Source organism: Pygoscelis adeliae, unplaced genomic scaffold (genome assembly GCF_000699105.1).
Source record: "Pygoscelis adeliae isolate BGI_AS28 unplaced genomic scaffold, ASM69910v1 Scaffold386, whole genome shotgun sequence".
Classification (NCBI taxonomy): domain Eukaryota; kingdom Metazoa; phylum Chordata; class Aves; order Sphenisciformes; family Spheniscidae; genus Pygoscelis; species Pygoscelis adeliae.
In genome coordinates this window covers 210,384-225,011 of record NW_008824940.1, presented here as the reverse complement: position 1 = coordinate 225,011, position 14,628 = coordinate 210,384, and the positions used below count along the sequence as shown (strand labels likewise).

The window sequence follows — 14,628 nt, the reverse complement described above, 5'->3', positions numbered from 1 at the left end:
TGCTGCGGCGCCTCAGCTGCCCGGGCCCCCTCAGGCGGCGGAGGGAGGCTGCCCTGCCGGGGCGTCTGAGCCAGGCGAGGGGCGTCGCTTCGTGTCCCGAAAATCGAGTGAAACTTGGCGAGGCGGCTGCGGTTCGCTCTGGGTCCCCGGGGTCTTGTCTGGGGCAGGGAGGGAACCTTCTTGGCGGCAAAATGACTGGACTGTTCTTCATATAACTTTCTCCTTAAAGAGGCTTTATAATTTTAACCAAGAATGAATTATATCTATTAATAAAGGCTACACCTGAGTGAAGGCTCTTAAATTTGAGAATTCAAAGCACTGTTGCTTTCTAGTCCGCTTAGTCTATTTGTGGAGCTGACACCTTCAATTCAATCACACAAACAGCGTGTGTATGGTTTGGTTTGGTTTCTTTCAATTTATATTATGCCGTGTAGCTGTTGATGAGCAGCGAATTCATGCTTTGGTAAATAAGTGCTAGAATATATTTCTGAAATGTTTCTGTTTCTTAAATGTCTCAGTACAAAGTTGCTTAACTTCATTTTAATCTGTGAGGTTAAAGCCCATACTGGCCGCATATTCTCAAATTAGTCTATGTCATTGCTTTGCAATGTATAGTTTGTCTTATTCTTAAGGATCAGTTCAGCTAGTCCCAAAAGTATTTAATTTTTTTTGTTGTTCACTTTTGTAGATGGAAAACATCCAGATAGGTTAAAATTTTCACAGAGAAATAATCCTGAGAAAAATGGAGACGCATACAGTTTTCTTGTAGAGGAATATACATGAAGATAAAGATGCTTCTAGGTGAGCAAGAACAGTTCTTGTCCTACAATGGCGAAGTCCTTATATTTCAGCTGTCAAAACCAAAACATATGGAGGGAGCAGCTGATAAAACAATGAATTTATGTGTCAGAAGAATGGCGTTCAACAGAGACACTAAGCTGTTTGTTCAGAAGTCTTCTGGAGTATTCAACATGCATGCCAGTCACTTAAAAATTGAAATAATTTGTTGTGGCTGCACAACGGATTCCAGAACAGGGATTATTCTTCCCTGCATTTTGATGAAAAAGAAAAAAAAACCCAATGTTGTCAAATACCTTTTATTGTTGCTTCACAACTCAAATCAATTTGAGCAGTCCTTTCATTTTAAATTGGATTATGAGCTGAAAGAAGACATCAGGTTGGCTACTGGCCCTTCAGTCTTGTGGAGGCATGCCAACAAGCTGTTCTACATCTCTTCTAACACCTGCACGGTTCTAAGTGCTCCTGTTCAGCTTTCTTCTGTTGTGTGGACAGGTGAAATTGAGGATGAAGGCACTGTTGTCTTAGGGATAAGAACTGCTTGCCTGCCAGAGAGTGAAGATGAGGATGAGTTTTCCACTTCAGACAGAGCCATCTGGGGTAGTGAGTTCTTTGGATACGCAATTGAAACACAAAAAATGCTAACTGGCACATGCTTTATGCCTCATGCTTACAGCAGAGTGGTATCTTCTGTCTGCATCTGCAAGAATGAGATACTGAAAAAACAGCTCCAAATATCACTTGTCGCCATAACCCACAAGAATCAGCTTATTTGGTTCCAAGATGGTCTCCCTAAAGGTGTTTGTGAGCTTCCTTATGAGAAACCATGTTCAGTGAAAACAGCTGTAATCAGTAGCAATGATTTGCTATTTGTTGTGTCTTTTGCCTCCGGAAATGTCTGTGTTGTACAGAGGAGAGACAGCTTACAGGTATTTGTGGCTTTAAACAGCTCCCTTTTACTACTGTATCTTTTTTTGTATATATTTTCTTATTGGAAGTGTCTGCAACTGAAAAGCTACACGTTTAAGTTCTATAGATTTTTTTTTTGTTATTGTTGCTTCTGTTAAAATAACCTCTCTAAAGTATGAGATTATTTTGCTGTCATTGCTTGCTTATATATCTGAAAATAAACCCTGGATTCTATTATTTAATAATAGATTTTATGAATGTGAGCCAAAGCTTCTGTTGCTAATTGAAAGCTTCCATAGTATGAGAACTTGAAGTTGTAAAGTAGTTATGAGTGTGCCTACATAATTTGTGTTAAAGCGAAAGTAAACTGATGTTCTTGCAAAGCATAAACTTCTCGGTGGAATTTAAAAGCCTTTTGAGTCTCACTTCCTAGTAACAAAAAGTATTGTTTCATGAAAATGACAAGAAGAGGCCTTGCTTTTGTTTCCTAAAGTCAGGAGAGACAAAGTTAAGGGTTTTGTAATACTCTGTCAAGAAGACTTACATAACTCAAGAAATGAAAGTTTGTCCTATTTAGTTGTCAGCATTATTGTACAAATTTGTCTTTATCTCTCAAACATATTTAAGTGTGCAATGCAACAAAGATATTTCTGAATGTCAGAGGTATAATGTCTTCAACTGATCTGCAAGTATTACTGGTTCTAAATAAATGTTACAACATTCAGCTGTTTAAGTGCACTGAAAAGTTGCCATCTTCCCTGCAACCTGTATTCTGGAAAGCAATCTTTAAAGAGAAATGGCTAATTTTTCCCAGAGTTAACATAGGCTCTAAATGATGGAGCAAGAGTGAGAGTTTGAAACTTCTTAAAATACTGTATTCCACACACCTGAATAGGCTGCCTTTTTATAAAAAGCAAGCTTCACCAAAATGACATCTCAAATACAAGATTTATTCAAAAATATGTATTCTAAAACCTCTTCTACTGTAGGTGGCTTCCAAATGGCAAAAAGTGAAGTCTGTTCTGGTGGATGATTTTATTGGCTCTGGAAATGAGCAACTGTTACTGCTTTTTAAGGATGACTCCAATATAGACGTGTTAAGTACATTTGAAATAACGGATCTTGGAGAGGTCAACTATGCAGTAAGTTCAGCTTGCCTTTTCTCAGCTACGCAGTCTGTGCTTACTAAATTAACAAAAACCTCAACAAATCATTAAAGTATTGGTGCAAAGTGAAATTTTGTGTGCTGTGAAATGCCCTGAAGTTTGAATACAATATTCCCCACTGTAATCATAAGTTACGTGAAGAGATTATTCTACTTCCTTGATAGCATCAACATTCTTTGGGGAAATTAAACTAATGCGGTTGAAAATGCTTCACATATGTAACAGGTTTGCTACAATGCTTACCTTTTGGCTAAGAACTCTTAATTAAGGCCATAGTGCTTGTTAATTATCTTCTCATAATTGTGTCTTTCCATTATGTACTACCAAACTCTAATTGCTTTCAGAAGATAAGATTTTTCTTTTAAAATGCATACTGTGATTCTGCTGGTTTTCTGTATTTCCCCCCAGATTTTTATAATGCTGTGTAATAGCCTGTACCTTACTTTCAGCTTTTTAATTAATTCAGGGTTTTGTTTTGGGTTTTGTAGAGTGGTATTAATTATAAACATGATGCTTCTGCTGCAGAAGAATTGCAAGAGAATGGTTTGCTTACTGTCCAAGCCCTTGAAACAAGATTACAGGTTTGTACTCAATAGTTCTGCCTCCGTATTTTCTCCAGATTACTTTTCTGTATCATTACATTATCTAAAGGGTGAGGTTAATGATACTGTTTTTATTGGAGAAGTGGTTCAGGGAGAAGACAACTTGTTAAGTATCCATTTTTGAATCAGTGGTAGTCTGTGTTTCAGTTCTCTCAGTTGTTACAAATGCATTTGGTAATTGGAAGGGTCTAATTTAATTAAACTTTTGAGATAATGCTGAAGCTGTCCTATCAAAGCTTCATAACAGTCATTTCACTCAGATGTTTAAATACCAGCTTAATAAAATTGAAACGTTTACTTCTTTTGCTCCACATTACATACTTTGAGATAGCGTAGTGCCAGTAAGTGCCGATGAGTGGCAGTTAATCCTGAAAATAAAGAGCGTTATGGTCTGTTTCTTTGTCCACGGGCTACAGCCAAATTGGCTTTTACTTTTGCCCAAATTAGTGACCATGGTTATTTCACTACCTGCTGATGTTTTTCCTCCTGTTACTAGCAATTTTATAAGGATAATTTTGCAAAGTACAGTAGGTGAAGCTAAAATGTCTGCTGCTTTCAATTAGCGTCATTTATAAAACAAGCTGGGGGGGGACTTGCCAGAGTCCCAAGTAATCAATGGGAACATATCATTGCCTTTCTTTCTTTCTACCTTTCGTCCTGTTAGTAAACACCCAGCATACTCTCCAAGATGTTCTTTTGCAGTATTGTGCGTTGGCCTATACCAAATGGGTAATAATTGACAAAATAGGAAGATTATTTAAAAAAAAAAAAAAGCTTTAGGAGATAGCATAAATCTCAAATTGAGTCAATGATGTGAGGCTATTGTTAGTTTACTGAGAGTGCTTTAAGTATGAGATAGGAGGTAATTATTCCCGTCATTTGAGAATTAGTGAAAACTTAAGTAGATATCGTGGCAGTTTTATCTCTAGCCTTTAAAAATGAAGCAAATTAACTGGCAAAAGTTTAGTACTGGAAGAAAAGGAGGACTATGACACGTTAGGAAAAGGCTGAAAAAGAAAAGACTTTTCTAGTTCTAATTACAAAAGTGATGTCTAAAGAGATATTACACATCTTTCAAAAGATAAAAGCTGTTGTTTGGAGAACACTGGACAATAGTTTTTTCTCCTTCCTGGAAGGCACAAGAAAGTAGAAGTTGGATTAATTTTGAGGGCCTCTTGAGGTCCCTTCCAACCCTGCATTTTTACAGTTTTTCAGTTTGCATATTAGAGGCCTATTGGCTTTTACATGCAGAAGTGCAAGCTTCCTTCCAAATGCATTTTTTTTCCATTTCTGGATTCTTTTGGGTAGTCATGTATTTTAAAACTGATTTCTTTGCTGCTGCATTCTTTCCTTACTCATTACATTAGTTTCTTCCTTACAAAACAGAAATTAGTTTCACTCTCTCTCATTTGTTGCTCCTTCCACTGTTGTAATGAAGATTGTCCACCCTGCCATTGACAAGCTATATGTTCTATGTAACTATGTTCTATGACTTTGTTCTTTTAATACACCAACTGGCTTTCAGCTGTACAGCTCTGTGAATCTCTGTTAGGATCAAATGAATAGTCTGTTTTGCACATTCTGCTGGTTCTGCTGGAAACAAGCCACTGGCTGGAGATTTCCTGTAACATCTGCTGATAAAGTTCTTCTTAAAGACACAGAATCCTTCCTATGACCTAATCTATTTTAAGATCTTTTTGATCTTCAATTTCAAAGCCACATGCTAGCACAAGCATTGTAAGCAAGTTGAAAATCTTACTGTATTTTAATGCTGTAAATCTTTGAAATTCTCATGCTGATGAATTTGGAAGCAGGTGCAGCTATTTCTTTTTAACGTTACCGTTGCTTCCTTCTTGAGATCTCCATTGTTCTGTATGTTTCCCTGAAGAGTGAAGTGCTTTTGCTGGTTTTTGTCATCTGATGATTGTTTTGATGCAATAGTGCACGGATCCTGCTTAGCTTGGGAATTTCCAAAGTTTATTTAGCCTTGGAGTGGTGCCTCTTGATATTTATCATCAAAATTCAGATCTTCTAGAAATTTGCAATCAAATCATGTTTTGACAGTCTCTATGGAATCTCACCTTTTAGGGCAAAATGAAATAGCAGGTACAGCCCTTTTTCATACCTCTGTTGCTTACTTCTTATTTCACATCTGCTTAGCTGTTTTTTACCCATGTGAGAACTTGGCAGGGCTGAATTATGGTGCCCTGCACATAAAAATAGGCTGCATTTGAGTTATACACACTAATACATGTAAGTTGCATTTTGCAGGTAGTGAAACTGAAAAATATATTGGTCTGTGCATTTTTGAACTGTTCTATGTTTATCTTGTATACAGTCTTTTGAGCCTGAATCCAGCCTTTTCTCCTCTGAAGATTTTTTCTTTAACACTGATTTTAGTATCTTCTGAAGAAGGCTTCCTTTGGCAGAGTAGTGCAGTTGCATTACAACAACTGAGGTTACAGGGTTTCTCATGGTTTTAGTTGACTGTTCTGGCAGAAGTACCACAAGTCAGAAGTGTCTTTTTATGTCCACTGGACTGCTCTCCCCCCAAGTATTTAACAGTTTTGTAAGCATTATAATGCCAAATTCTTTTACCGATGATTAATTTGTTTCCTTTGACTTGGTTTTCCTGTTTTGGGGAAGGTTTTTTTTAATCCTTACTGCTGATTTATTGAATTGCTGCAATGTCTAATTTTTTTGTTCTCCTTCTGATAATGCTGATTTGGTGGTGGGTAGAAAGGTATTTAAGAAATGTTCTGTACATTTGATTTTTATTACTCTTTTTAGTGTAAGTTTTAAGTATTTATTTTTCCGTCTAGTGCTGTGGCTTGGCCCATTTTCTTTTTGATATAAGGGATTTTAGTCACTTGAAAAACATAGAACCAGTTATTTACCATATGAGCAGCTTCAGCCTATAGATCTCTGAATTATGTTTCCTTCTGGCTTTTTTGTCTACTTTTTCCATTTTACCTTTGCATTTCCCAATATTTTTTAGTCTTATCAATCGTGAATCTTCCTTTCCATTTTCTTTCCTTTGTAAAAGTGCCACAGTTCTTGGCTCAGTAGTTTTAGCTCTGTGTGTATGGGTATTAATTTATTTATTTATGAATACTGCAACTTTAATTGCAATGTGTCAAAGCACTTGACTGTTCTACTTACTAGTAAGCCTCTGCCTTAATTTGCTTTGCTTTTGACAGTGATTCATCTGTTCTGCTGTTCATGCTGGATTTACTCACAGCTCTATTGTGTTTGGCTCTGGACTGCCTTGTTTTTATGCTGATGTTTATTTTCTATTTTAAGGTGATCTAGTTTTATTTTCTTAGTTTCACAGTGCAAAGATTGTGATTTCTGCTGATGCTTGTTGTGCGGTACATCTTGGCATATGGCAGAAAAGATGTGCATGTCACTTGTTCCAGAGAGTTGATGGGGGGTGCTACCCAGTCTTGGGTTTGCCATGTGGTAAATTTCAGGTCTCTTTTTTGTGTTGTTTTATGAGGAAAAAGGGCTTGCTGTCAGATTGGTCAGCAAGCATACAGCAGCAAATCTTTGGCCATTTTGACTACTTCTCAGTCTGTGCTTCCCCATTTGCTTTTTGTTTCTCAGTTGTTTATTCAAGAGTTGCTTACCAGTGGGAGTAAGTAAAGGTTTGGTACTCTGATGACCTCGATTAGGAAGGTATTGTAGAATCATCTTTGTCCTTAACTCTTCTTCTCCTGACTCAAGTCTGGCACTAGATTGTTGCTTGGAATCTGGTACTTACGATGCATGGTTTGATAGGTGGCAAATAAATTTTTTACGGAACTTATCATGGTGAGTGCTACCTGGTCTAAATGCCCTTTGCAGCTTGAGCAGAGGGCATCACTTCTCTTACATGAATTGCTTTTCATTCAGGCTTGTCAGTTGGTTATGATCGATCCTGATTTGGTTGGGGGCGGAAGTTTGTTTTTGCATTCCAATGGTGAGCTTTGTTCTCTTCTTGGCAGCATTGGACTTCTTAGGATCTTGCTTTCCAGAGAATAGCTTTTGAGGAGCTTTCTTAAAATCTAAGAAGCTGGTGCTGGCATGCTCCTTTTTTTTGTTTGGTTTTTTTTTTTTTTTAAACTGAGACATAGCCTGCATGTATGTCTGTTTGTAAAACTGTCAACTCTTCAATGTATTTGCTTGACCAATAATCAATACAAGTCTTGAGAAGAAATCGAAACTGATATCAATGGAAAAGTGAAGCAGGAATAATAATGAAAGGCCTGAATATCTACATAATTTGATAAAGTTTACCTTAGAATTTTATCTTAAACTCTAGGTTTAATATTGAGAGCCAAGATTCTTAGATTCATATTTTGGCAGCAGAGTAGCCTGACTTGAACATTTTTTTAAGAAGCATTACTTGAGGAACGCCAGGATCTTGACTTGTGATACTTGCATAAAAATGGAAAGCTGAAAAGACACCTTGGTAGCTTCAATATCAGTTCTTATTTGCAGTAGACCTAAGCACAAGTCTAATGATCATTTTTATCTTTTACAGGCTGGTCACACCTCTGTTCGAGAGCTACAGCAGCATTTAGGACTCAAAAAGAGGGTTATTCTTGAATCTTGCAGAGCATTAATAGATCTTGTTGAAGAAAGAACCCATATTCTACCAACTGCAAAAGAGGTAAAATGCAGAAGAGAGTACAGATCACTTCTGAATTCTGCCGAGCCATTTGTAGAGGGTGCTTTCCTCAACCACTCGTTACTTTCACCAGTAGGGATTGCCACTATCAAAACTCATTAATCTGCTTTTTAAGTCTGGTTCATTACCTTAACCTTTCAATATATGTAGATAAGAGTAAATTTAGTTGTCTTTACTTGAAATTGATTTGCACAATACCTCCTGACAACTGAGTAGTATGGAGGAGTAATCTCTAACAAAGAGTTAGTGACAAACAGGAGGGGGAGTGTACAGTCTTAATTGGCACAGTTGCCTAGACAGTGAATATCTGTCTGTGATCTAACATGTTACGAAAAATGAGCTGTCATAGATCTGTGTAAGCAAAATTGATTTTATAAAGGGGGCAGAGTGAGCTGTGGGCTGAGAAGGTGGTGGAGGTTGGGAAAATGTTATCTTAATATGTTGCTCAAAAGAAGCTTCCTAATTTACTTGAAATGGAGTTGATCTCCCTTTCAGTTAATGTTGTGGTCCCTTTCAAGTCAGCCAGGTTTAGACCACAAAATTTCAAGCAATTAATGCAGTAATATAAAATAAATTCTAGCACCTTAAATCTTCTTTGGACAATTAATTGTATGACAGTTCAAGATTTATACATGTGATGTTTACAAGGAGGGAATGAGCTGTGCTTTTCATGATATCACGTGTTTTAAGAAAAGGCAATTTTATCTTTTGGGTCTATTGTAGAGAATAAACTAGTTTATATAGATTTCATTTTATGTATCTTAAAAGCACTTCCAGCAATCATTTGTGGTAAAACACAAAGTAATGCAGTATAAAAAGAACTAATATCTCCACTTAATTTATCTTAAAAAAACGTTTTTCTGTAAGGAAGGTCTTGTCTCTCTCTGGGATGATGTAGAAAATCCTCATTCTCTTAGTAAAGAGACATCATTGGCGTCTAAAGTCCCAGAGCACTTCAAAGAAAAATTGTGGCAGCGCGTTGTGGGTGACAGCTTGGTAGTTGGAGTAAAACTAACTGAATCATTTTACTTGTAAGTATATAAATTTATCTCATAATTTCATTGAGTAGTTTTATAGAAACTGAATTTGCAGGTTAAGCGCTGCAGTAGCAAGAGTGGATTTTTGAGCTTTGAACTTTCTCATTTTGAACATCTGTATATAAAGTGTTTCAAGTGTGTGTCTTTGTCAGTATTTGTTGCTGCTGCTTGTCACTCTCTAGCACTGTGCAAAAAAATACGTTGTTTAGCCAAAAATCAGTTGTGTCAGTATAACCACAGCATTACTGGAAGCTTTTTACAACAGAATTTTCTTTGACAAAAATTATGGTTCTTTACAGTCCGCGTTGACATAGCTATGCTGACATCAGTATATGGTGTAGATAAAGCTCTGTCTTAGCTATACAGTTCCTGATCCGTTACTGTTAACATCTTGCCATTCCTGAAGAGTGATTTGCTTAAAGTGTGAAAAAACCCACTTTAAATTCTCTGATCGACTTAATAAATACTCAGCTTTTGAATTGAACTATGCTACAGTCAAGTATCCAATCAAATAAAATATTTGCTAAGCTTATGTATTGTGTAAATTATGTGGGACAATCAGCCATAAAATACTTAAACCTTCAAAATTATTTGTTTATTCTTATTATTGTCTTTAAAATGATATGTTTATTCTGTTCATTTTAATTGCTCAGTTCTAGTTGTAAATGCTGCTTATGTAATTTCCCCCTTACAGGGAGGGAACTAATTTGGAACGCAGTTTAAAAAAATAGGATTACATGAAACATAAATTTACGATGTGCATTGTGTGATGTAAACTTTGGCGGAGTCAGAACTTACCCTTTGACCTATATTCCCACAAGCAGTGTAGCTGAGACTGTGTTAGGGTAAGCTTAAAGACTTGATGCCACTGAAAATCATTCAAGCGGTTGTGAGGGAGCTGACCTGTTACGCCCTTTGGCCATTCCACTGGAGCTGCGGGTATATTATTTCTCAACTGCCAGATTGCTATAACTTCACAAGAAAGTTGACCTCATCTTCTTGACAGCCTCGGTTAAGAGCCACTGAGGCAAGAGATTGTTTTTGCCTTTCCAGTGTTTATTCTTTTAGCTTTGAAGATGATGACTTTGTTTTTGAACATGAAATACTTAATTCCTGTATAGCTTTAGAAATCCTCGGAAGATTTGGGAACCATTCTTAAGAAACCAGCAGCAATATTGCCCTCTCCCCCATTTTTACAGTTGAGGAAAGATCTGTGAAGATGCAAGTCTTTTGTCAAAGGTTACCTGGTAGGCTAGCAGCAGAACCTAGGTCTTCTGGGCTCCATTTCAGTACTATATACAACGACCTGTGTTTTTTGGGGAAAAGGGCTTGCTTTTTCTCCACACCCAACACTGTAAGTCTTCATTGATTATTTTTGTGCTTCCTACTAATGCAAGATTGCAGTAATGTTTTAGATTGCATTATGAGGTGCTGATACTTCTCCATAAAGAAAATCAGACATTCATAAGACTTTCAGATGTCAGTGACACCTTGAGACTGAATTGATTGACAGAATAAAATATTCATTAAGAGAGGATCTGAAACCATAATATTAGGATTTCATTGAAAAAACCCTGTGTTGAATAAATAAAGTACTTCATACATTTCAGGAAATTACTGCATGTTTAAGGTAATAGTATTTTAAACCTTTTATTTTACTCGCTACATTCAATTTTGTTTGAATATCTATAAAACAATATAGAACATCAGAAGAGCTTTTAGTCCTCAAAGAGGGCAGAATTGATACTTTCTGTAATTTTTTATTAAAAGGAAGTTGAGTCTTTAAATTATAAATGTCATAGAGTATCTGCATGCGTTATGTGGAATTTTCAACATTTTCTGGGTGAATTAAACATCCAAATTCTTTCAGTTGAAATGAGGCGTCTAACTCCTAGAAGCTGTTAGAAAATTCAGTCCACGTTTTAAAAATCTTTATACTAAGCTTAGACAAAATAGTCATTTGAAGGACTTAAACTCTTTGCACAGTCTATGACTGTCGTGGTTTACCCTCAGTCGGCAACTAAGCCCCACGCAGCCACTCGCTCACTCCCCCCCACCCGGTAGGATGGGGGAGAGAATTGGAAGAGCACAAGTGAGAAAAACTCGTGGGTTGAGATAAAAACTTTAATAATTGAAATAAAATGATAATAATAATATGATAATAATACACAAAGCAAGTGATGCACAGTGCAGTTGCTCACCACCTGCCGACCGATGCCCAGCCAGTCCCCGAGCAGCGGCCCCCCCGGCCAGCTTCCCCCAGTTTATGTACTGAGCATGACGTCACATGGTATGGAATGTCCCTTTGGCCGGTTTGGCTGTGCCCCCTCCCAGCTTCTTGTGCACCTCCAGCCTTCTCAGTCAGTAGAGCATGGAAAACTAGAAAGTCCTTGGCCAGTGTAAGCACTGCTCAGCAACAACTAAAACATCGGTCTGTTATCAACATTGTTCTCATCCTAAATCCAAAACACAGCACTGTACCAGCTACTAGGAAAGAAATTAACTCTATCCCTGCCGAAACCAGGACAATGACTTAACCTGGAATGATATTAGAGCTTGTGGTAGTCTTAAATGTCTGTATGTATCTCCAAAGTTCTGGCTATTTGTCAGAAGGCAAAATACAAACTGGGAGTGCAGTCATCTTATATGGATTTTCACAGGTCACTGCGTGATGTCAGTTTATCTTTAGTGATGGATCAAGACTTCTCTTCAATTTCTCCAATTATAGAGTGTCGAAATAAAATCATTAAGCTGAACAAAGCCTTCTCAGCATTGTCTGTCTCCTCGTGTCACATTGAGCCTCCTCCAAAAAAGATGAAATTGGACTTGCACAGCAAGAAGGATCTGAAAGAAGAGTGTCCTAAGAGATGTTCAAGGGTTCAGCTGGGTGGAGCAAAGACAGTTGTTGCTGTTACCAGCCTTTCACCATTACTGGCATTTCATCATGTATGTTGCATAGTTCTTCTACATGTGAAGAAACAAAAACATCGGAATGATAGTTTACAGGAGAGCAAGAAGATCACTGTACTGTGTGGGAAAATTTTATTAAGTCTGGAAGATATCTCAAATGGAAAATATTCAGTAAAGATGCTAAGGGATAATAGTTACTGCACAGGTAAATGGATTGATATAATTTGGATTCATAAATATATGGTTGATTCTTCTGTTTACTCTAAGTGATGCCAAGCTAAGTTTTCAAGGTATAATCACATCTGTCTCTGAACACAGACTGCATAGACCTGTTGGGAATTAAAAGTTGGGTGAAATACAAGATGGAACATTTTTCAAAATGGAAAAAATGTTAAGTGAGTTGCTGTAAGGTTTTGTGCTAGCATTGGTGCTGAAGTGTATCTGGAAAGGTTAATTTTGAAGATAAGTCTGAGTACAGAATGCTGAAGACTGCGCTTTTTTCCTATAAATAAGATACTTACTGTTGATTAGATACATAGATTTTTTCTGACATAGTATTACCTCTTAAATAATACCAAAGTAATTGAAGCTTTTCCTCATCTACACGTCTATTAAGGTCATTTATTTTCCTTTCTTTTAATATTCCTGGTTGAATTGGTTTTGAACTGGGCTTCTGCTCACGTAGCAAAATATCCTTTTGATCGTTTGCAATGAATTTTAATTTCTTTCTTCCTTTAATGCTGTATCATTGGCTAAAGCCAACATGTCATCTTACTATCACAGGAGGCTATTAATAGTCTTTTGGCACGGTGACATTTATCTTTAGAGCTTTCATTATATAGGTGGGGCTCTGTTAATCAGCTAACTATTTTGCTTGACAGAAGTAGGTATAAGAATTTAGGTGAGGAGCAAATTCCCAAAGAACACCTGAATGCAGGTGCAAACTCTTCACGTAAAACTGGGAGTGTGAACCAAAAATCTAAACACATTGAATGCATGCAACATGATCAAAATATTTAGGTCAAATATCTTTTTACTGTATTTTCTTGTAGGTTCCATGGAAGACATACTTGCTGTCCTTGCAGTATCTGTCAGATTCTCCTTTCAGATTGTGTCTTCTGACTGCACATTGACTCCAGTAAATTCATGGTTACTGGGAGAAATGGAGTGTACCCCATTTAAGGAATGCCATGACAACATATTCTGTCATAAAGCAGGAAATGTGTATGGTACAGTTTTTAACTGGACCCTGAAAAATCCATTTGAAGGAGTTCTAACGTTATTTTGCAGGTAAAATTGCTGAAAAAGCATGGAGTATATTCATCTTGCATAAACACTTTTTTTATCTTTACACTATTTCTTACTGGTACCATAAACAACAGCCAAAATCATTACCAACAGGCTTCCAATATGAAGATATGATAACCATCAGCAACAACATAATTATTTTCAAATCAGAACTATGACAGAACCTGAACTGCATTGCTTAATTTTGTCTAGGCTAGAACATTGAATTACAAATAAGTCTAAGTCTCCATTAATGTCTGCTTGGTACTGTTTCTTTTGTTCATTTCACTGCATCATAATTTTATATTCATTTTTCTTACATTATTCTTAGTATAACATATACTTTTTTTCCCAACATGTGTTGATTTAAAAAAAAAAAAATCCTTAAGGGGATGTTAAAAACAAAAAAATCCCCAAACAACCAACAAACCCCAAGTTATACTAAATTTAAATTTATTTCTATGTCATTTTGTAGTTTAGTACTGCAACATAAATTTAGTCTAATTTTGTATGTTTCTGATATATTTATTTTCTATCTACCTTGATTTTGGAAACAAAATAATCTGAAGAGTCTCAAAGATTTCCTTTTCTTATGTAGCTTCTTGGACAAATGTCTATAAAATTTCCTAAACCAAGCTAAACAAGTTAGTCATGCTGCCATAACTTACGATTTAGCTGGATAAGGCTCACAAAATAAAAAGTACTTCTCAAGTATTGACAAATATTGCCTGTCTGAAGAGTTCAAGCTAAGAAATAAAAGAAAGAAAAGGTATATCTCTTAAGAGTCTCTAATTTATAGTGAGGTTCAATCTTTTACTCAAATTAGGAGTTGATTTCCTTCTTTTATGTAAGAGGAAAGGCTGAAATGTTTAAGAAATTAATCAGTAAAATTTTAAGCCTCAAGACTTTTGGTTCCTTTTGAAAAGTTAGGTTACTTGATACTCTTCACTTTTGATCCAATTTTGCATTAGTAGTTAGTGAGCTGCATGATTATGGTGTAACTATGATTGTGTTTTCTACATCTTTTTTTCCCATCTTTGGATTGATCTTTTATCCAACTAGGATATTTCTGTGATAGGTGGGAGCTACAGACTATTGTTTTTCACAGCCTTTCAGAACCAAAATAAACTATATCTAACTAGTGGAATGTTAAGATAACTAAATTGAGACTTTAAGGAAAAATGCCTTTCTGATCTGTGTGAGAAAACTAACTACTTAAGGATGCTTAGGGGGGGGTGGGAGGTTTT

At 36.5% G+C, this 14,628-nt stretch overlaps 1 protein-coding gene across 1 annotated transcript in view; it reads left to right on the top strand.

The window, feature by feature from the left end:
- Window positions 1-740: 740 nt before the first annotated feature.
- FANCB (Fanconi anemia, complementation group B) overlaps window positions 741-14,628 on the top strand; it is a 15,066-nt gene continuing 1,178 nt past the window's right edge. The window contains exons 1-7 of the mRNA XM_009325460.1: window positions 741-1,727; window positions 2,697-2,849; window positions 3,362-3,454; window positions 8,001-8,129; window positions 9,015-9,178; window positions 11,845-12,299; window positions 13,147-13,384. Coding sequence (XP_009323735.1) covers window positions 780-1,727; window positions 2,697-2,849; window positions 3,362-3,454; window positions 8,001-8,129; window positions 9,015-9,178; window positions 11,845-12,299; window positions 13,147-13,384 — 2,180 coding nt within the window. The 5' untranslated portion in view covers window positions 741-779. The remainder of the gene's footprint in view (window positions 1,728-2,696; window positions 2,850-3,361; window positions 3,455-8,000; window positions 8,130-9,014; window positions 9,179-11,844; window positions 12,300-13,146; window positions 13,385-14,628) is intronic.